The sequence below is a fragment of the Dermochelys coriacea genome, chromosome 2 (genome assembly GCF_009764565.3).
Source record: "Dermochelys coriacea isolate rDerCor1 chromosome 2, rDerCor1.pri.v4, whole genome shotgun sequence".
NCBI classification, from domain to species: Eukaryota; Metazoa; Chordata; order Testudines; family Dermochelyidae; genus Dermochelys; species Dermochelys coriacea.
Genome location: NC_050069.1, coordinates 211,419,146 through 211,442,495, shown reverse-complemented (window position 1 = coordinate 211,442,495; position 23,350 = coordinate 211,419,146). Strand labels below are relative to the sequence as shown.

The following is a 23,350-nucleotide window of genomic DNA, read 5'->3' as shown; positions in this document are numbered from 1 at the left end:
GATGGTGTCATCATCTATATGCCAGACTGGGGAACCCACTTGGAGAAAGTTGAGGCAGTACTGCTCACCTTAAGGTGGGCTGGCCTCACTGCTAATCCCGCTAAATGTGCCATAGGGCTAGCAGAGGCTAGGTACCTGGGATATATTGTGGGAAGGGGCATAGTGAAGCCCCAAATGAATAAGCTAGAGGCAATTCAAAACTGGCCTCAGAAAGAAGCGGGTCTGTGCATTCCTAGGTGTGGTAGGTTACTACGACGGTTTATTCCCCACTTCGCCCCTAGGGCAAGTCCCCTAACAGACCTGGTGAAGGACCGAAGTCCAGACATGGTAAACTGGACCAACACAGCAGAGGGGGCATTTACAGACCTTTGGATGGCCCTCTGTAATGACCCCGTACTCATAGCCCCAGACTTTAACAGGGAATTTATTTTACAAACAGACGCTTCCGAGGTGGGGTTGGGAGCAGTTCTGTCGCAAATGGTGGGAGAAGAGGAACACCCGATCCTCTACCTAAGCAGAAAGCTTCTCCCAAGAGAACAGAAATATGCAGTAGTCGAGAGAGAATGCCTTGCTGTCAAATGGGCTATGGAGACACTGCGTTATTACCTCTTAGGCCAGTGATTTACTCTTGTGATGGACCATGTACCCCCCCAGTGGATGCAGCAGAATAAGGAAAAAAATGCAAGGGTCACCAGGTGGTTCTTATCCCTCCAACTATTCCAGTTCTGCATACAGCACAGGGCTGGATGCCACCATGACAATGCTGATGATCTGTCACGAGCATACTGCCTGGCGTCCCAAGTTGCTCAACTCTATGGTGTTGAGCCGGGGGGGGATAAACAAGCTAAACAAATCCCTGGTACCAGGTTAAGTGAAATGGAAGCTGCTCCAGGTCAATTAAGACACTGGGGCCAATTAAGAACTTTCCAGAAGGCAGGGAGAATGCTATGTTGATTGGGACACCTGAAGCCAATCGGGGGCTGGCTGAAACTAGATAAAAGCCTCCCAGTTAGTCAGGTGGGTGTGCATGTCAGGAGCTGTGGGAAGAAGTTGTGCTGTTGGAGAGGCTGAGTAGTACACACCATATCAGGCACAAGGAAGGAGGCCCTGAGGTGAGGGTGAAGTGGAGCTTGAGGAAGTGAGGGCTGCTGTGGGGGAAGTAGCCCAGGAAACTGTACATGTCATGTTTCTAAAAGGTCAACTACCATAGCTGATACTATTAGGGTCCCTGGGCTGGAGCCCGGAGTAGAGGGTGGGCCTGGGCTCGCCTCCTTTGCCCCCTGTTTAATCCCTGAGACTGGGAGACAACAGAGACTGTGCAAGGAAGGATAACTTCTCCTTACCTCCCTCGCTGGCTTATGATGAAAATGGCTCAGTAGACTGTGACCCTTGTCTCTAGAGAAAGAAGGGTTATGTGGAGGGTCACAGTGAGCCTCTGAGGCTAGCAAAATCCGCAGGAAACGCAGGACCTACGGAGGCAAGGGGGACAGAACTTTGTCATATAAGTTACCAAGCAAAATGACTTCAATAGCTCAGACATAGGTGAGGTTTTTCGTAGGAGTGGGTGGGTGAGATTCTGTGGCCTGCGCTGTGCAGGAGGTCGGACTAGATGATCAGAATGGTCCCTTCTGACGTTAGTATCTATGAATCTAAAATAGAACAAAACACGCAAGTCTAAGCCTAATACATTAAGAAACTGATTACAGATAAAATCTCACCCTCAGAGATGTTCCAATAAGCTTCTTTCACAGACTGGACTCCTTCCTAGTCTGGGTGCAATCCTTTCCCCTGGTACAGTTCTTGGTAGCTCTAGTTCAGATGGTAACTAAGGGATTTCTTATGACTGGAACCCCCTTTGTTCTGATCCACCCCCTTTTATAGCTTTGGCATAAGGCGGGAATCTTTTGTCTGTCTGGGTCCCCATCCCTCCTTCTAAATGGAAAAGCACCAGGTTTAAGATGGATTCCAGTACCAGATGACATGGTCACTGTCCTGTGAAACCCCAAGCCTTCATTCTTCCTGGCCTGACTCACAGGAAGGCTTGCAAGTGAACAGAGCCGTTTACAACCAATTGTCCTAGTTGATGGGAGCCATCAAGATTCCAAACCAGCATTAATGGCCCACACTTTGTATAATTACAATAGGACCTCAGAGTTATATTTCATATTTCTAGTTTCAGGTACAACAATGATACATTTATGCAAATAGGATGACCACACTCAGTAGATTATAAGCTTTGTAATTATACCATACAAAAAACCTTTGGATGAAGCATATTCCAGTTACATTATATTCACACTCATTAGCATATTTTCATAAAATCATATGGAGTCCACAACCATCACTCGTATTTTGCGTTTTCTTACACCAAATTATTGTGCTTCTATACATTTTTAAGTTATTTTGAGGTTGACTTGTCTGCCTACTCCGAGTTTAAAGAGGCAGTTAATAATGTATCTGTCCATGAAATGTGATAATTTTGTATTTTAGGCTGAAAAAATTCATTTGAGACAGTCTATTAAACATTTTGAAGCCCAAGAAAAGACACTGTGTGGTGATGTCCTGTTAATGGCGGCTTTTGTGTCCTACGTTGGATCTTTTACAAAACAATATCGTCAGGAACTGGTGGAACATATGTGGATTCCTTTCCTTAAATCACAAAAGATAAAACTTATTGTACAAAATGGTGGCCCATTCTGGAAGCTCAGGTCCATTAGCTTCTCTGTAGTTCAGAATGTAAAAGTACAATTCTGCTATTAAGATTTGACTATAAAATGTCTTTGTGGAGCTCAGTGTTTTGTCTTTCAATGGCTTTGTATCAGATTATATCAGAGTACAAGTAAAATATTGTTTTCTCTAACTGTAAGGCTTGCAAACTCTACTTGGAGTCTAAAAAAGAAAAGGAGTACTTGTGGCACCTTAGAGACTAACATTTATTAGAGCATAAGCTTTCGTGAGCTACAGCTCACTTCATCGGATGCATTTAGTGGAAAAAACAGAGGAGAGATTTATATACACACACACACAGAGAACATGAAACAATGGGTTTATCATACACACTGTAAGGAGAGTGATCACTTAAGATAAGCCGTCACCAGCAGCGGGGGGGGGGGGGGAGGAGGAAAACCTTTCATGGTGACAAGCAAGGTAGGCTAATTCCAGCAGTTAACAAGAATATCAGAGGAACGGTGGGGGTGGGGTGGGAGGGAGAAATACCATGGGGAAATAGTTTTACTTTGTGTAATGACTCATCCATTCCCAGTCTCTATTCAAGCCTAAGTTAATTGTATCCAGTTTGCAAATTAATTCCAATTCAGCAGTCTCTCGTTGGAGTCTGTTTTTGAAGCTTTTTTTGTTGAAGGATAGCCATTCTTAGGTCTGTGATCGAGTGACCAGAGAGATTGAAGTGTTCTCCAACTGGTTTTTGAATGTTATAATTCTTGACGTCTGATTTGTGTCCATTCATTCTTTTACGTAGAGACTGTCCAGTTTGGCCAATGTACATGGCAGAGGGGCATTGCTGGCACATGATGGCATATATCACATTGGTAGATGCGCAGGTGAAGGAGCCTCTGATAGTGTGGCTGATGTGATTAGGCCCTATGATGGTATCCCCTGAATAGATATGTGGACAGAGTTGGCAACGGGCTTTGTTGCAAGGATAGGTTCCTGGGTTAGTGGTTCTGTTGTGTGGTGTGTGGTTGCTGGTGAGTATTTGCTTCAGATTGGGGGGCTGTCTGTAAGCAAGGACTGGTCTGTCTCCCAAGATCTGTGAGAGTGATGGGTCATCCTTCAGGATAGGTTGTAGATCCTTGATGATGCGTTGGAGAGGTTTTAGTTGGGGGCTGAAGGTGATGGCTAGTGGCGTTCTGTTGTTTTCTTTGTTGGGCCTGTCCTGTAGTAGGTGACTTCTGGGTACTCTTCTGGCTCTGTCAATCTGTTTCTTCACTTCAGCAGGTGGGTATTGTAGTTGTAGGAATGCATGATAGAGATCTTGTAGGTGTTTGTCTCTGTCTGAGGGGTTGGAGCAAATGCGGTTATATCGTAGCGCTTGGCTGTAGACAATGGATCGAGTGCCAAGTGAGTTTCTTTTCCTTTTACACATCTTCATTCTGTAGGCCAAATTATGTCCTCCGCTACTCCAGTGCAATAGCATTTGTTGTTGATGGGGATGTGTAAAGATCAAATTCCATTTAACTTTCAGATTCCAGAAGAACTTTGAAATGGCTTTCATTATATTGATTATTGCAACATCCTCCTCTCTGATCTCCCGAACACACCCATCAATTCAAAATGCAGCCACTAAACTCATTTCTCTTGCCTGTTGATTTTATCATGTAACACTGTAACATGTCATGTACCATGTAACTTCTTTGAATCCATCTATTGGCTTTCCATTCAATATAAGCTTCTTGTCACCAATTTCAAAACTCAGTCACTCTGCCCAGTCCCTTGTGAAGTTTTATGTTATCTTCCCCCCCGCAAGCCCTCTGCTCTGTGAGTGAATGCTCCCAACCTCTGTGTATTTCTTATTCTACTCGTACAGTCCTCATAGATTCATAGATTCATAGATACTAAGGTCAGAAGGGACCATTCTGATCATCTAGTCCGACCTCCTGCACAGCGCAGGCCACAGAATCTCACCCACCCACTCCTATGAAAAACCTCACCCATGTCTGAGCTATTGAAGTCCTTAAATCATGGTTCAAAGACTTCAAGGAGCAGAGAAGCCTCCCTCAAGTCAACCATGCCCCATGCTACAGAGGAAGTCGAAAAACCTCCAGGGCCTCTCCAATCTGCCCTGGAGGAAAATTCCTTCCCGACCCCAAATATGGCAATCAGCTAAACACTGAGCATATGGGCAAGATTCACCAGCCAGATACCCAGGAAAGAATTTTCTATAGTAACTCAGATCCCATCCATCTAATATCCCATCTCAGGGGATTTGGCCTATTTACCCTGAATATTTAAAGATCATTTACTTACCAAAATCCCATTATCCCATCATACCATCTCCTCCATAAACTTATCGAGTAGAATCTTAAAGCCAGATAGATCTTTTGCCCCCACTGCTTCCCTTGGAAGGCTATTCCAAAACTTCACTCCTCTGATGGTTAAAAATCTTTGTCTGATTTCAAGTCTAAACTTCCTGGTGGCCAGTTTATATCCATTTGTTCTTGTGTCCACATTGGTGCTGAGGTTAAATAATTCCTCTCCCTCTCCTGTATTTATCCCTCTGATATATTTATAGAGAGCAATCATATCTCCCCTCAACCTTCTTTTAGTTAGGCTAAACAATCCAAGTTCCTTAAGTCTCCTTTCATAAGACAAGTTTTCCATTCCTCGGATCATACTAGTAGCCCTTCTCTGTACCTGCTCCAGTTTGAATTCATCCTTTTTAAACATGGGAGACCAGAACTGCACACAGTATTCTAGGTGAGGTCTCACCAGTGCCTTGTATAACGGTACTAAAACCTCCTTATCCCTACTGGAAATGCCTCTCCTGATGCATCCCAAAACCACATTAGCTTTTTTCACAGCCATATCACATTGGCAGCTCATAGTCATCCTATGATCAACCAATACTCCAAGGTCCTTCTCCTCTTCCGTTACTTCTAATTGATGTGTCCCCAACTTATAGCTAAAATTCTTGTTATTAATCCCTAAATGCATAACCTTACACTTCTCACTATTAAATTTCATCCTATTACTATTACTCCAGTTTACAAGGTAATCCAGATCCTCCTGTATAATATCCCGATCCTCTCCGAATTGGCAATACCTCCCAGCTTTGTATCATCTGCAAACTTTATTAGCACACTCCCACTTTTTGTGCCAAGGTCAGTAATAAAAAGATTAAATAAGATTGGTCCCAAAACCGATCCCTGAGGAACTCCACTGGTAACCTTCCTCCAACCTGACAGTTCGCCTTTCAGTAGGACCCGTTGCAGTCTCCCCTTTAACCAATTCCTTATCCACCTTTTGATGTTCATATTGATCCCCATCTTCTCCAATTTAACTAATAATTCCCCAGGTGGCACGGTATCAAACGCCTTACTGAAATCTAGGTAAATTAGATCCACTGCATTTCCTTTATCTAAAAAATCTGTTATTTTTTCAAAAAAGGAGATTAGGTTGGTTTGGCACAATCTACCTTTTGTAAAACCATGTTGTATTTTGTCCCATTTACCATTGACTTCAATGTCCTTATCTAATTTCTCCTTCAAAATTTTTTCCAGGACCTTGCATACTACAGATGTCAAACTAACTGGCCTGTAGTTACCCGGATCACTTTTTTTTCCTTTCTTAAAAATAGGAACTATATTAGCAATTCTCCAATCATTCGGTACTATTCCTGAGTTTACAGATACATTAAAATTACAAAATTCTTGCTAATGGGCTTGCAATTTCAGGTGCCAATTCCTTTAATATTCTTGGATGAAGATTATCTGGGCCCCCTGATTTAGTCCCATTAAGCTGTTTCAATTTCGCTTCTACCTCTGATATGGTAATATCTACCTCTATATCCTCCTTCCCATTTGTCATGCTACCATTATCCCCAAGATCCTCTTTAGCCTTATTAAAGACTGAGGCAAAGTATTTGTTTAGATATTGGGCCATGCCTAGATTATCTTTAACCTCCACTCCATCCTCAGTGTTAAGCGGCCCCACTTCTTCCTTTTTAGTTTTCTTCTTATTTATATGGCTATAGAACCTTTTACTCATCACTGTAACATTTCAGCACCTCCCAATTATTACTGTATTTTATCCTCAAAACAGCCCTGGGAAGAAAGGAAGTATTATCATCTTATTTTCAAATGGGGAGCTGACGCAAAAGGGTAGGTTAACTGGTGTGTCCAAGGCCACACCAGAAGTATGTGGCTAAACTGAATTTAATCCAGGTCTCCTGAGTCCACCCAGTCCAGTGCTGTATCAGCTGAACCATCCTTCTTCCCTCATCCATTTGTTTGTCAGATTCTCACACAATCACCTCTGTGACCAATATGACCTTCCTGATCTTTTCTGCAGGACCCATTTCTGCCTTGCAGCCTCTAGGTAACTTCTATGTAAATTACCTTTTGTTATTCCTTGCCCCCCCTACTCTCCAAACTTCTTAGTCTTTAGACTGTGTGCTCCTTGGAAAAGGACTATCCTTAACTCTTAGCACATTGTGATCACTATCTTAAATTAATCACAATAATTTCTCTAATACACTCTCTAAATACTGAGATTGCTAGTCAAATCAGCTTTTACTGAGTGGCAATTGCCAAGATTGATTGTCTCAGTTTTGACATGTTCCCCATGGAGAGAGAGAAATATGGTTAATTACTTGTTTTAAAAGCACCAGGTGCTAGCTAAAAGCTCTTCTTTATGAAAAGTAGAAGCTACAGTGATGCAGTCTTAGTTTTGTACAGGTTTGGGACACTAGATAAAGTTACATGTTAAAATAATACCTTGCTTTGTAAGAACAAACCACCATCACCACCACAATGCTATGTTGCTTTCAAACAAATTTATTTCAATCCTTGAAACTGACTATACTATTTGTCATGTTTTACTTCATGAAATTGATGGCTGTGTGATTAGAATCAGGGTTTAGGCAATGGTAAAGAAATACATTCCTTGCCATAGTTCAGTAATAGTCTTACCCAACAACAAAATTGTTGCCACAGCAACTAAACTGGAGATTATCTAATCTATCTATCTCATCTAAATTGGGGAATAAGAATAACCTAGAGAATTATAGTCAGTTTAACTTTGGCACCCAGAAATATAATGGAGCAAATAACCAAACAATCGATTTGTAATCACCTAGAAGATAATAAAGTGATAAGTAACAGTCAACATGTATTTATCAAGAACAAATCATGTCAAAACAACCTAATATCCTTCTTTGACAAGGTAACAAACCTTGTGGATAGGGGGAAGCAGCAAGTGTGATATATCTCGACTTTAGTAAAACTTTTGATACTGTCTCACATGACCTTCTCATAAACAAACTAGGGAAATATAGCTTAGACAAACCTACTGCAAGGTGGATGCACAATAGGTTGGAAAACTGTACTCAGAGAGTAGTTATCAATGGTTCACAATCAAGTTGGAAAGGCATATCATGTGGGGTATTGCATGAATCTATCCTGAGTCTGGTTCTGTTCAGTGTCTTCAACAATGATTTGGATAATGGCATAGCGAGTATACTTATAACATTTTTGGATGATACTAAGCTGGGAGGGGTTGCAAGCTCTTTGGAGGGCAGAATTAGTATTCAAAATCTTGACAAACTGGAGAAATGGTTTGAAATAAATAGGCTGAAATTCAATAAGGAGAAATGCGAAGTACTACACTTAGGGTGGAATAATCAATTGCACAAATATAAATGGGAAATGACTGCCTGGGAAGGAGTACTGCAGAAAAGGATTTGGAGGTTACAGTGGATCATAAACTGAATCTCAGTCAACAGTGTAACACTGTTGCAAAAAAAAGTGAACATCATTCTGGGATGTATTAGCAGGAGTGTTGTAAGCAAGACACACAAAGTAATTCTTCCACTCAGAACAGATAAGGCCTCAACTGGGGTACTGTGTCCAGTTCTGGGGAAGATGTGTAAAGATTGGAGACAGTCCAGAGGAGAGAAACAAAAATTTATTAAAGATCAAGAAAACGTGTCTTGTGAAGGAAAGATTGAAAAAAAAAAAGGGTTTGTTTAGTCCGGAGAAGAGAAAACTGAAGAGGGACATAAGTCTTCAAGTATGTGAAAGGTTGTTATATAAAGGCAGGTGATAAATTCTTCTCCTTAGCCACTGAGGACAGGACAAGAAGTAATGGATTTAAATTGCAGCCAGGGAGATTTAGATTAGACATTAGGAAAAACTCCCTAACTGTAAGGGTAGTTAAGCACTGGAACTAATTACTTAGGGAAGTTGTGGAATCTCCATCATTGGAGGTTTTTAAGAACAGTATAAATAAGCATCTGGCAGGGATGGCTTAGAAAAAAAACTTAGCCTTGCCTCAGTGCAGGGAACTGGACTAGATAAACTCTCAAGATCCCTTCCAGCCCTACATTTCTATGATATGGTACATTCCTTTTAGTGCTGTAGATTTCGCAAATCTGGTTGACCATAAAACATCATTTCCTGTAAACATTAATTCAATACTTAGACTTGTGTGTGTGTGTGTGTGTGTGTGTGTGTGTGTGTGTGTTGGGTGGGTGGGGAGGAATAATTTTGTCCCCCTTCCCCAAAAAAGTGTTAAGTTTTGGAATTCAGTTCCAGCTGCTATTTTCCAGAAATAAAAACCTAGGGTGAAATCCGGACACTATTGAAATCAATGGGAGTTTTGCCATTGACTTCCATGAGATCAATATTTCACTCTTGGAGAGGAAAGTTCCAGTATCCCATTATCAGTCCTCAGACCCATAGAGTATACTACCTATTTCCTTAAAACACTTGCTTTTTTTTTTTTAATTCTTCCCCTCTTGCATGTGCATCTCCATCCCCCTACCTTCATGTTTCATGACTTAAGATTTTCATTTCTTTTAAAGCACACAGAAGCATGATAACACTTAGGATAGGTATGACTTCTGATGGCTCTTTGGCTTGTGTGAAATGAGTTGGAGGTGGCAGTGCAGTTCCCAGTCAGTTGGCTCTAATTGGTGAGATTTTGGCTGTCTTTGCAGAGAAGCAATAGTAATGGAGATTGCCCTATCCTGTGATTTATGTAGGTGACCTCTTTATCACATAGCTGAAGCACATTAGCAAAGTGGTGCAAGAAGCCTGTTATGCTGCTATCCATATTGTGTACCTTTTCCCTAAGTAATGAGATTTATTCTCCAGAATTACCAATTCAATGCCATTCATGAGCACTGAATTTGTTCTCCTCTTTAAGTGTTAAAAGCTATATACACTGCAAACTATATACACATACGCTGTTTACTTGATTTAATACATCCTAAATAAATATTTATGAAGTTTCTAGAATGAAAAGAAAACATCATTTAAAAAGTACCACAGTAAACTATAGGATTATCTGCTTTGCATTTTATATATATAATCTCCTGTTTATTTTGGCATCTCATAGTCCACAGGAAACTTACTTTCTTTAGATAGATAGATAGATAGATAGATAGATAGATAGATAGATATAAAATAAATCTCTAATTACATTGGCTCCTATTATTTTGTACATCACACTGAGTCTTGTCTTGCTACTTTACAGCCTTGCTGGATTATTATATTTCACTCTGATTCAAAGGTTCCTATTCCAATAACTGAAGACCTGGACCTGATTGCCATGTTGACTGATGATGCTACGATTGCAGGATGGAATAACGAAGGACTGCCCGGTGATAGAATGTCAACAGAAAATGCCACTATTCTAACAAACTGTGAGCGCTGGCCTCTGATGATAGATCCCCAGCAACAGGGAATTAAATGGATAAAGAATAAATATGGAACTGACCTTAAAGTCATACGTCTAGGGCAGAAAGGGTAAGTGTGCGCACTGAAGAATTAGCACTCGTATTTACTTCTATAAATTTCCCCTAATTTTAAGAAGGACTCGGTGTGTGTTGTAATGTATTTACTTGTAGATTTGAAATATTATAATACTGCTACTTATTTATCCATAGTAGCATTTCTCATTTTAAAAGCTCTGCTTGAAAAAGACACTTTCTGCTGTACTGTTTTCAAGTGCTAAAGAGGGAATAAAGTTAATGTGGGAAGTGCATTGCACATGAGGGCAAATTGGTTTTCCCATAAATAGGGTGCTAAAAGCAAAGGCTTTGTTTAGTTTCCTGATTATTAGACTTTATATAGTACAATGTAGTGTATAGGATAATGGCATATATGTACCTAATACAGAGTGAGAGACTCAGTCTAGTGATATTACACAGAAAACTGCATTCAGTAGCAGATTGTCTAAGACATTTTGAATTCTGTCAGCTAAGTTTGAATGGAATTAAGTTTAGGTTCTGTGGAATGGGTCTGTTTTTATCTCCTGTCATGCTGACTTTGATTTATTGAGGGGATTGTGGTCCGTTTTGAACTGAATGTTGTTTTATCTGCTGCAGTAAAATATCTTTGAAAACTACCAAGTCTCTTTTAATAGTCTTTAAAAGGTTTTGAAAGTTATCGTACTAGAAGAGGCTAAGTTAGTTTATTTTATTGAAATCCAGGTACAACAGATAGTTACATAGCAGAGTACAGTAAATAGTCTCAATAATGCTTCATTTTTAAACGCTTTGAACAATTTAGGTCCTGTCTGCCTCCCTGAACTCATTTTTTTTATACTTTTTCCCACTTGGCCCTTTCTTGTTTTGCTTTCCCAAGTCATACAAATAATTGTCCCCTTTGTGACCTCTTCTGCATGTCTTCCATGCAGCCATTTTATGCCTGAAATGATATAGTTTGGCGCATATTATAATGACTATTGATTTGAATTACTGCTATTTATTTGTCTTGTGGTAATGCCTTGGAGCCCCAGTCATGAAACAAAACCCTATTGTAATAGGCACTGTGCAAACACAGAACAAATTAATTGAGAGAAAACATCACCTGCATATGAACTTGATTTCATTGTGAATGTTCAATGTAAATGTTCATATCAATAGTTCTTCAAGGTAGGACCTTGTGCTTGTACAAAGCCTAACTCATGTTTGTTACTACATAAGCAGGAATAAGGAGCAAAGACTTTTGCCTCAAATGCACAGAATTGTTAACCACTGGAAAATATCTTTTTGAGTGCAATACAGGAGGTTTTGATAGAGCTCTTATACAAATATTTCTCGTTTGTATAATCTAAAGCAGAAATATATTGCTCCGTAACTAGCACATCATCTAATAGGTAGGGCTTGGTTTTTGTGTTAAGGTTTTTGAAGACCATTGAAAGAGCATTGGCCTGTGGAGACACCATCCTAATTGAAAACTTGAATGAAACAGTAGACCCAGTACTTGATCCCTTACTGGGAGGAAACACAATTAAAAAAGGGAAGTAAGTATTCTTGAGCAATCAGGATTTTTGCCTGGGAGTGCTGCCAAGGACACTGTATATTTTTCTTTTTCTTACTTCTCATCATAACTTTCTATGTAGAATTTTTGTTTTGTTTTTTAAGAAAGGTGATGACTTAAAACTGGTGATGAGTAAATATCAAATAATTGGGCATCTGGATATGGTTAGAGAAGCTCCCAAAAGTTCATATGCACATCAGAATGTAAAACCATCAATGCCATCCCAATCTTCAAAACTTGTCTGGAAATATTCTGACCAGACTTTCTTGTGGGATTTCTAATGCTTTGTTTCTAGCCTTAGCTAGAAACTGGAAGTGCAGAGACATGCAAAATTGGGAAAAAGTAAACCAAATTTCTTTGAACCTCAGCAAAAATTGGCACCCTGACAGCAGGATTGTCTGGCTATGTAGACTCCCTCCTCAGGCCCTATGTTACCAGCACTCCCAGCTATCTTCGAGACACCACTGACTTCCTGAGGAAACTACAGTCCATTGGTGATCTTCCTAAAAACACCATCCTAGCCATGGATGTAGAAGCCCTCTACACCAACATTCCACACAAAGATGGGCTATAAGTCGTCAGGAACAGTATCCCTGATAATGTCACGGCTAACCTGGTGGCTGAACTTTGTGACTTTGTCCTCACCCATAACTATTTCACATTTGGGAACAATGTATACCTTCAAGTCAGCGGCACTGCGATGGGTACCCGCATGGCCCCACAGTATGCCAACATTTTTATGGCTGACTTAGAACAACGCTTCCTCAGCTCTCGTCCCCTAATGCCCCTACTCTACTTGCGCTACATTGATGACATCTTCATCATCTGGACCCATGGAAAAGAAGCTCTTGAGGAATTCCACCAGGATTTCAACAATTTCCATCCCACCATCAACCTCAGCCTGGACCAGTCCACACAAGAGATCCACTTCCTGGACGCTACGGTGCTAATACGCGATGGTCACATAAACACCACCCTATATTGGAAACCTACTGACTGCTATTCCTACCTACATGCCTCTAGGTTTCATCCAGATCATACCACACGATCCGTTGTCTACAGCCAAGCTCTACGATATAACCGCATTTGCTCCACCCCTCAGACAGAGACAAACACCTACAAGATCTCTATCATGCATTCCTACAACTACAATACCCACCTGCTGAAGTGAAGAAACAGATTGACAGAGCCAGAAGAGTACCCAGAAGTCACCTACTACAGGACAGGCCCAACAAAGAAAACAACAGAACGCCACTAGCCATCACCTTCAGCCCCCAACTAAAACCTCTCCTACGCTTCATCAAGGATCTACAACCTATCCTGAAGGACGACCCATCACTCTCACAGATCTTGGGAGACAGACCAGTCCTTGCTTACAGACAGCCCCCCAATCTGAAGCAAATACTCACCAGCAACCACACACCACACAACAGAACCACCAACCCAGGAACCTATCCTTGCAACAAAGCCCGTTGCCAACTCTGTCCACATATCTATTCAGGGGACACCATCATAGGGCCTAATCACATCAGCCACACTATCAGAGGCTCGTTCACCTGCGCATCTACCAATGTTATATATGCCATCATGTGCCAGCAATGCCCCTCTGCCATGTACATTGGTCAAACTGGACAGTCTCTACGTAAAAAAATGAATGGACACAAATCAGACGTCAAGAATTATAACATTCAAAAACCAGTTGGAGAACACTTCAATCTCTCTGGTCACTCGATTACAGACCTGAGAGTGGCTATCCTTCAACAAAAAAGCTTCAAAAACAGACTCCAACGAGAGACTGCTGAATTGGAATTAATTTGCAAACTGGATACAATTAACTTAGGCTTGAATAGAGACTGGGAATGGATGAGTCATTACACAAAGTCAAACTATTTCCCCATGTTTTTCTCCCCCCCACCCCATCCCCCACTGTTCCTCAGATATTCTTGTTAACTGCTGGAAATAGCCTACCTTGCTTGTCATCCATGAAAGGTTTTCCTCCTTTCCCCCCCTCTGCTGCTGGTAATGGCTTATCTTAAGTGATCACTCTCCTTACAGTGTGTATGATAAACCCATTGTTTCATGTTCTCTGTGTGTGTATATCAATCTCCCCTCTGTTTTTTCCACCAAATGCATCCGATGAAGTGAGCTGTAGCTCACGAAAGCTTATGCTCTAATAAATATGTTAGTCTCTAAGGTGCCACAAGTACTCCTTTTCTTATTGGTGGGACTGTGCTGTACCTGTTCTATGGCTGAATGGAAAAGTTCAGTCTCCAGTGCTTTCCAGCACTTTTCATAAGAATTTCAATTTGTATTTTATGAGTATTAAGTTTTTAAAATAAATGTATAGCACATCAGCAGCTGCTGCAGTTACCTTGGAGAGAAATTTTGGTTACATCAGTGTAATCCTGGAGTGAATCTTTTCAGTTAATTGATCTTTTCAGCTGAAATATGGCAACGTGATCTCTGGTCAAATAGGACTTTTTGTTTTTACAGGCTGTGAAAAATAACTCCAAAGATTTTGAATTCTGCGAGAGTGAAACATATAGCAAGAGTTTGTTTCCCCTATACTTCACTCAATGTGCCATGGGCTCTTTGAGGCCTTCCTGGATAGCCACAGAGTCAGGCAGAAGGGACCATACTTTCATATGTCCCTCAAGCAGATGAGACCAAGTGAAATATGCTTGTTTTATTAGTGATTTGATTACTTACACAACAGGAAATTAGTCAGAGGCAAAATACTGCTATTTGTGTTGCCCCCCCCTCCGGACCCATTTTTTGGCAGGTTACCCAAATTTTCTCCATATTTGTCCAAGTTGCACATAAAGGCTATGGAGTGTACATGAGTTCAGCTTCTTGAACACATCACTTGTTCAGGCCTAGCACCATTTTATGCAAGACACAGCATCGCCCTGCACTGTACCCCTTTGAAATGTTTCATTTTCATTACGTTTTAGGAAGTAACTGAAAAGTCTCAAACAACTGCTCAACTCTTCCCCCATTATCTCTACCTTCTGCATTCTTGGTTAGATGATAATCATTAGTTACTATTTTTCAGTCCACAAAGGTTTGCTAGGTACCTCACAATACAAATAAGATAACACAAGGACTGATTCTGCTTGCACATACACCGATGTAAATCTCAAGTAATTCTATTAAGGCCTAGTTACACTGGTATAAAACTGGTGTGATCAGAAGTCCCATGGTCCTGAAAGTCTTACTATCTAATTTCAGACATGATGTAACAAAGAGGGTTATAAAATAGTAGGGAGGAGTTGAGGTGGAAAGGGCAGGGGTCATAGCAATATAATTATACAGTAACTCAGTAAAGGCTTGCACATAGCATGATGGAGCAATATATATAAACACTAGTCAATTTAATATTTAGTAATCAGTGTGTTTAAGTGTTCTTTACAAGATTGAATAAAAGGTCATCCAGTTAACATTTCAAAGACATTACACACAATGAATCATGGAAGATGTGCCATGTTTACCTCTTGTGGCAGTGGAACTATGCAGACCTCCCCTAGCAAACAAGCAAAGTTTTCAGCATTCTGTTTTTTAGTAGTTTTGTCAGGCATTTGTTTTTTCCTCCTAATAAAGAAAGACTAGAAAGATGTTTGTGATAGATATGGTGCAGTCCAACAGTTGAAGTTCATTAATAATTGGAATGTTGTAGAGTACGAAGTAATGAATACTAATTACTCCTTTCATGTCTGACAGCACCCTGCAGACCAATACATCAGCCTAGACTTTAATTTGGTTCTAGTAATGGTTTCATCAATAGTACATTAATTCTGTGTTTGAAAAGATATACAGTTGAACCTGACCCACACAGTAGATACCACTGTCATAAAATGGCCACATACTGACAACAGCTGGATAATTAGAAATAATTAAATCCACTGAGCTTCAGACAATCCTAATTTTAAGTAAAATATGTCTTATGATATCAATCGACAGAAAGCATAGCTGGGAAGATATATCAACTTGTAGTCCTTCCAAAGCAAATTTATTAGTTTACATATTAAAAAAACTTGCTGATTTGTGAAGCAACTTCATAAAATTATATCTCCCCATAGTTAACTGAGGTTATTCTTGAGTTTAAATCTTGTACAGTCACTCTATAAGGAACATACCATAATACCAATTTATGGTGGTGTTTCTGAATGAAGACTGCTGTCAAAATTCCATTTTAGAGAACGTCATATATATATATATATAATCTTCTCCTACAACATGAGTGACTGCAGTGGGGGCTGTGGGCACTTGGCATCTGAAAACCAGGCTTACTATCTTTAGGCATCTACATTTTAAAATGTTGGCCGTGCAAATGTATTTCCATTCACTTAACAGGGAGTATGTAGTGGATTGTGATCTCCTTTTCACACAAAAAGCATTGGGGCATTATGAAGTACAAATTGTACTTTGAGATGTTTTCAGGTTTGATTGAGCATATGGTTGCAGCATTAGCTTGATAACATTGTGTCCATGCATGTGAGACATGACTGTTATGTATTCTTTAGGAAACAGCATAACAATTAACTCAGTTTCTATTCAGGAATAGCTTTCATTTCCTTGAACGTCTTGCCAGCTGTGCAACTTCCAGGCAGAATTTTTTTCCACAAAACTAGTTTGACCAACTTGTACAGTCTGCCTGCTGTGATTGCTAAGTAACAGCTTCAGTCTGCATCTGATTAGTTCAGCTTTGCTCTCTGCATTAGTTGCTGGAGTTCACAAGTGTGAGACAGAAGCTTTTAATTTAAACAGCAGGGCTTGAAATAAAGCTTTTCATAAATCAATTGAAAGGTAGTTTTTCTTCCCCCACAAAGTAGGAAAATATTCTTTCCCTTGCTTTCTTGTCTGAAAATCTATGTGCCACCTCTCTTCATTTTGTCTGGGCTGCTCTGAAATGCAGTAGTAGTAGGAGTCTGACGTATTTTATACCATTTAGAGGCACAGTTCTTTAACAGGAACTATCCATCTTGAAATTATACAGGAGGTCAGACTAGATGATCTGATGGTCCCTTCTGGCCTTAAATGCTGTAAATCTGTGAAATAAAAATCTTTTAATTTTAAGTAGTCAAACTACACCAGACCCTTTCTAGAACGTGCGTCTATATAGCATAAATTTGCATATAACGCAGTCGCGCCCATGGATCCCAAATGTAATGACTTTAATTGGAATTCATTGTAACGCAGTCCCCACTATAACGCGGTACCGTGCATGGATCCCAAATTCCGCGTTCTAGCGAGGGTCCAGTGTATTTACTAAAAAAGCTGTTGTTCAAGTTTCAAGATGGATCAGGGATTCTCACCTTTTTTCATACAATGAGGCCATATTCATCCACTCAAGACTTCCTCCTCAGCAAGTCTCTTCTTCTATGGTCTTGGGTGTTATCCTGCCTTTTCTCCCAGACAACATACCTGTAAGGGAAGAGCTGTTCCTTTGGTAGATTGGTCCAGCCATGGTAATTAATCCTCAGGATGTGAAGTTTCATCCTCCAGATCATTCAGAGAATCTGCCAATGCAGGGGATTGCCTTCCATAAAATGGCTCTCTTTGAGTATGTCTTCAAAACTTTCTCTCTTCTGGTCCTTTGACCCAGGAGCCATTCATCCCTTTCACCTGGGATTGGAAGAAAAAAATGAGGTGTTGCTTTGGGTGTCAGGTCCTAAGAGAGAGACAAACAGGGATGATTTTGCAGGCTCTCTTGGTGGTCTCTGTGTTCTCAAACCTAATCAATCTCATACTGAGCTGGCCCTGGAAGCTCCCTCTATTCCAGATCTACTCTCCCAAAGATGAATTCCTTTTGTCCACTTCTGGTGCCTCAAACTAATGCATGTAAACTGACTGAAACTGCTTTTTAGATTAAGGCTTCTTCTCTGAAGTTGCTGAGTAGTGAGCAGCAGAAAAGTTGAAGCTGATGAGAGCTCCTTGGTATTTTTGAAACTCGAGTCACTTTATTTAGGTACACAATTATTGATTTAGGCACCTAACTTGAAGCTCCTATTTCTGAAAATGTTGGCTTTTGTGCCTACTCATCAGCTATATCTATTGTTCATAGACCCATCAGAAGACAGGAGTTTAGTTCCCATCCTTACATTCCAAGATTCTTAAAACAAAACACCACCAACAACAAAACATTGTTGCAAAGACCATGCTATTTTCTTGGTGTTACAGGTACTTTGGGATTAAACTCTGGAACATGCATCTCTCACTTTATTTTGAGGCAGCCCTTTGGGCTGTAGTAATTTCTACTAGAAAAGTGGGGGTGATCTATCATTTTTTCATTTTTCTCTGAAAGTCTCGAACTAGAAGGAAGTGGTGGTTCTGCAGCTTATATATCAAGCTTGTTTGAAAGTTCTTCTGCCATGTTCCCTGACAGGGCAAAATTTACTGCAGTCTGTTCTGATTGTCCCTGTTGGTAGGATGGGAGAAGAAAAGACTATAAGTGAAGGAATTACCAAAAGTAATCCTTTGTGGTAATTCATGTTGAGCCACTCTTGCACTACCTCTCCATTCAGAATTCCACCCATAACGCTTACACACATTATATTATTTCATACTCCAGAATTAATTTCTAGATAGATATAGTTCATGGAAACAGTGAAATGATTGTGTTGTGTGTTTTCCGCCCCTCAGGTTAACATCATTGTTGCTCATATTTTTTGACCCATGAGAGAGCAATAACAAAACATTTATTTTTCCCAAATCTGCAATTAACAAAAAAGTCAGCATAGCTGCAGTTATAAAACCCACTGAATCATTCTGTAGTTTTTGCCTTTCATAGATGATAACCACACAAATTGATAATTTATTACTTCTGTGAATTGAGAACTCATAAAATAATACTTCTATACAAGAGTCCAGGGCTCATTTAACCGCCAGACTTCCTTTCATTTCTATAAGGTAGTATTGTTCCCTTGATAGTCTCCCCACTGACAAAGCTAACTGATGTACTCCTCTGTCAGAGACCTGGTTCCAACACCCTTATGCCTGTGCATATGTGTGTGGCACTGAGGTCAAAATTACCCTCTTAGTTGTACTCAGCTGTGTTCAGGTCTGATATTTTGCTCTCCATATCAGTTTAGAAATCCACATTAGGCACTTTAACGTTTTGCAAGAACACAGTGTCAGAATTGAAATCTGCCTTGTTGACCTGAGAAGTGAATTTTATCGCACCCAAAAAATGATAAACTGGATGCTGGATCCTTTTTAGTACAGTTTTATATAGGATTTGGTTAATTTTATTTTAAAATCCAGGCCTTTTATATACAGGTGCCTAAATAAGAATTTAGGAGCCTAACTTCATGCTGCCAAGTTTCAAAAGTTTGGCTACAGTTCATATGCTTTTTGCAGGCCATCCAGGTTCACCATCTGCCAGTATTCAGAGGCTTTTCATTCCTCTGATTCTCTAACCTTGTAAGCTCAACAGCAGTTAGACTGAGCTAGTTGTTGCGGTGTGCAGGATATCACCTCCTTGTTGTTCAATCTCGTATGTATTTTTCCACTTCATGGTGCTCTGAGGTAAAGAGGTAAAATAATAAGAGACCAAAGACTACAGAACATTAACTTTTGTTTTTCAAAACTATGTCATAAAATAAGAGGGCTAGGTCAATGGTACCTTATCTCCATGTCTCATCTTGATGCCTTTAGTAAGGTCTCCTGCTAACAGTAGCACCACAGCAAGGGCAGAGCCAGCAAGCAATGCCTTACTTAAGGGATCTTAAGTGGAATAAAAAATTAGTTTAGAATCACTCACTCTATGCAGCATGTGACCTAGTAATTAATTTGTTTTGAACAAAACATTTTGTCGGCCACCTTTAAAAATCCTCTTTTGTTCCTCAGTCGACAGCCCTGTGTCTCTTCCTGTCATTTGTCAGTTTATCAAACGTATTTCTGTTTATTTCTTTGTGTTAGCCTTTATAGCTGGAATATTTAAAAGATGGTAAAGAAAACAATTGTAAGAACGCACACAGTTCATGTAAGAATTATTTGAAAACTTGTCCAAGTTTATGATAAGGAGCAAGGACACAAGGTTACCTCTGAACTGTTTGAACTCTACAATGAACCTGTTTCATTGCCAATAAGCCACAATTGTATGCTATATGAGTAAGTGAACCTATGGAAATGAAAAGGATGAAATGATGGCAGAGAGTCTAAACTTCATTTGCTTCAGGTGAATTTTATTATCCTCATTTTGTGTCTCAAATTGCAAATATTGAGCATTTGGTTTGTGTCTGTTTTCTGTGGCATTAAACTTGTACAGTACTGGTCTTATGTAATGTAGGATATTTGTGAATTGCTTTATTCAGTACTGTTTCCATCACTGTGCATGTTAACTATTGTCAGGTATATCAAGATTGAAGACAAAGAATGTGAGTTCAACAAGAATTTCCATCTGATCCTTCACATGAAGCTTGCTAACCCTCATTATCAGCCAGAATTACAGGCTCAGACCACCCTCATTAATTTCACTGTCACAAGGGATGGGCTAGAAGAGCAGCTGTTGGCTGAGGTTGTTAGTGTTGAAAGACCTGACTTAGAAAAACTTAAGGTGAGACCACCTTTTGACCAGTCCATTGTTGTTCCCCAGGGTCTAAGGCCAGCATTAATTTACCCAGTTGAATCTACTGAGCAATGATTGTCAATAACTTGTATATCAAGAAGATACCGAGAGGTGCGTGGAGCACTTGTTTAAGTCCCACTGATTTCTCAACTCTGCAAGTCTTGGGGTTTGGTTCTAACAAAGTATTGCTAGAATTTATATATCATGATCTTATTCCTATTTTTCTTTCTGCTCTTCCATTTTCACCATGTCTGTGAAAGGTGAAATGGATTAACCCCCTTCAGTGTATTTTGTGAGTCAATAGTCTTGAGCCAATAAGCACAAACTAAATTTCATGCCAACCTGTAAGAGGAAATGACTGCACTAGTAGGCTCTAGGGCATTGGGTTAGTTGTACTAAGAATCTATTCTTGCTGTTTGTGGAATGAAGAAATGTATTTATGGCAGAATAACATTTTACAGTAATTTATGAACAAAAATATTTTTATAAATGGTTGAAAAGGGGTCTTGATTAGATTTGTCATATGATTACTGGATGTTAAATGAAAGATTAAAAATATGTAGGTGAAAAATTAATAATAAAAGTACTTCATATTGCTATAGCACATTTCTTTCAAAGATCTTGAAACACTTTACAGACTCAAAGGAGTCAAGCCTGACAACACGGGTAAGAAGTTGAGACTATTTTACCCATTTATAGAAGAGTAAACGGTGGTACAGATGTTAAATTACTTTTCAAGGAACAGAGCTGGGAACATTGTCTGGAAAACTTCTGAGCCAGATTCTCCCTTATATCTCTACTTGGGGCAGAATTGTGGGGACAGCTGTCAGGGATGCAGTTGTGCTTCCCTGATCATCTGAGTTATTTTCTGCCAGCCACATGATCCAGTGGAGTGCCCCTAGTAAGGGACCATATGCTGATTGGGTGTTTCCCTAAAGGATCATAAATCAATGGATGATCAAGATAGAAGAGCAGACCTTTGCCGTGCTTTCTCTGCCCTAGCCCGCGTGCTGAGGTGAGGGGGAAGTGGCTAGTGCAGGAGCTGGCTCCATCAGCTTTACAGGGGAATTTCCTCTGCCAGGGAATTCTCCACTTGCCAGTTATGACCAGATCCTGCTCACTTTGTGCAACCCTGAGCAGAAGAAGGGGGTTAGAGCAGAATCAAGAATCAAGCCAGGTTCTTGGTGTCATGCTTTAATGTTTGACCATGCTTTCCTCCTATCCGGTTGCTATAATTGTAACATACTTTTTCATTAGAATAGAAGAGGTCATCTCTTTTTTTTAGAAACAAAATTGAAATAGAGTCATTTAACTGAATGGAGAATAATGGCCAAAGATTCTGCAAAACAGATGGTCATCCTTTGTTGCTGTTGTTTAAGTCTAAATTTTTCATTCCCTTTGTTAGTCTCTCCTGACCAAGCAGCAGAATGATTTCAAGATTGAGCTGAAGCACCTGGAGGATGATCTTTTGCTTCATCTGTCAGCTGCTGAGGGTAGTTTCTTGGGTGACACGGAACTGGTAGAGAAACTTGAATCAACAAAATCATCAGCGGCAGAAATAGAGTACAAGGCAGTAACAATTTGTTCTTTTATTAGTTTTAAAAGTTTTATCTGTAAAATTCAAATTAATTACATATTTTAAAATGAGGGTTTTTTAGAATTATCCACAAGTAGACTTTGTTTTGTTTTAATGTCGCTGTTATGCATAGTTGTTTGGTAAATGCTTTATATGCAATGACTATATTAGTGGCATGTGACTGGTCACATAAATCACGTGGTATAATTTTTGCTCTCTGGTTGGATGCCTGAAGCTTCATAAACAGCACTAGTGGCATGAACTGTGATTAAACATATTTGTGTGTATTATTCTTTGTCACAAATGAATACGGATACTCTCAAAAAGAACTGCCATTCCCTAACATTTAAATGAATGGACGGTCTATATGTATGAAAGCTCATGGAAATGCAAAGGGATGTGAATGTGGCTGAATCCAAAATCATTTCAAAATCTAAGAAACCTGCTTTCAAGTAGTTTTTCTCACTATTTGCCTCCTCTAAGACAAATTAACAGACTAGCTAGAGATAAGAATGGCCATACTAGGTCAGACTAATGCTCCATCTAATCCAGTATCCTGTATCCAACAATGGTCAATGCCAGATGTTTCAGAGGGAATGAACAGAACAGGCAATCATCAAGTGATCCATCCCATCGCCCATGCCCAGCTTCTGGCAATCAGAAGCTATGGACACCCAGAGCGTGACGTTTCATCCCTGACCATGTTGGCTACTAGCAATTGATGGACCTATTCTCAATGAATTTATCTAATTCTTTTTTTAACCCTGCTATAGTTTGGGCCTTCAGAACATTCCTTCGCAATGAGTTCAACAGGTTGTGCATTGTATAAAGAAGTACTTCCTTCTGTTTGTTTTAAACTAATCTGTTTGTTTGCTAATCATTAATTTTATTAGGTGACCACTGGTTCGTGTGCAATGTGAAGAAGTAAATAACACTTCCTTCTTCACTTTCTCTACACCATTCACAATTTTATAGACCTCTATCATATCCCCAGTTAGTCATCTATTTTCCAAGCCAAAAAGTCCCAGTCTTTTTAGTCTCTTCTCATATGGAAGCTGTTCCATACCTTTAATAATTTGTGTTGCTCTTCCCTGTACCTTTCCCAATTCTAATATGTTTTTTGAGATGGAGTGACCAAAACTGCATGTAGTATGCAAAGTGTGGGTGTACCTTGGATTTATATAGTGGCATTATGATATT

General features: G+C 39.9%; 1 protein-coding gene across 1 annotated transcript in view; it reads left to right on the top strand.

The window, feature by feature from the left end:
* Positions 1 to 23,350, top strand: part of DNAH11 (dynein axonemal heavy chain 11) — a 308,597-nt gene that overhangs the window by 245,030 nt on the left and 40,217 nt on the right. Inside the window, 5 exon segments of the mRNA XM_043507131.1 lie at positions 2,491 to 2,676; positions 10,252 to 10,487; positions 11,866 to 11,988; positions 20,358 to 20,562; positions 21,980 to 22,144. Of these exon segments, the coding sequence (XP_043363066.1) occupies positions 2,491 to 2,676; positions 10,252 to 10,487; positions 11,866 to 11,988; positions 20,358 to 20,562; positions 21,980 to 22,144 (915 nt within the window).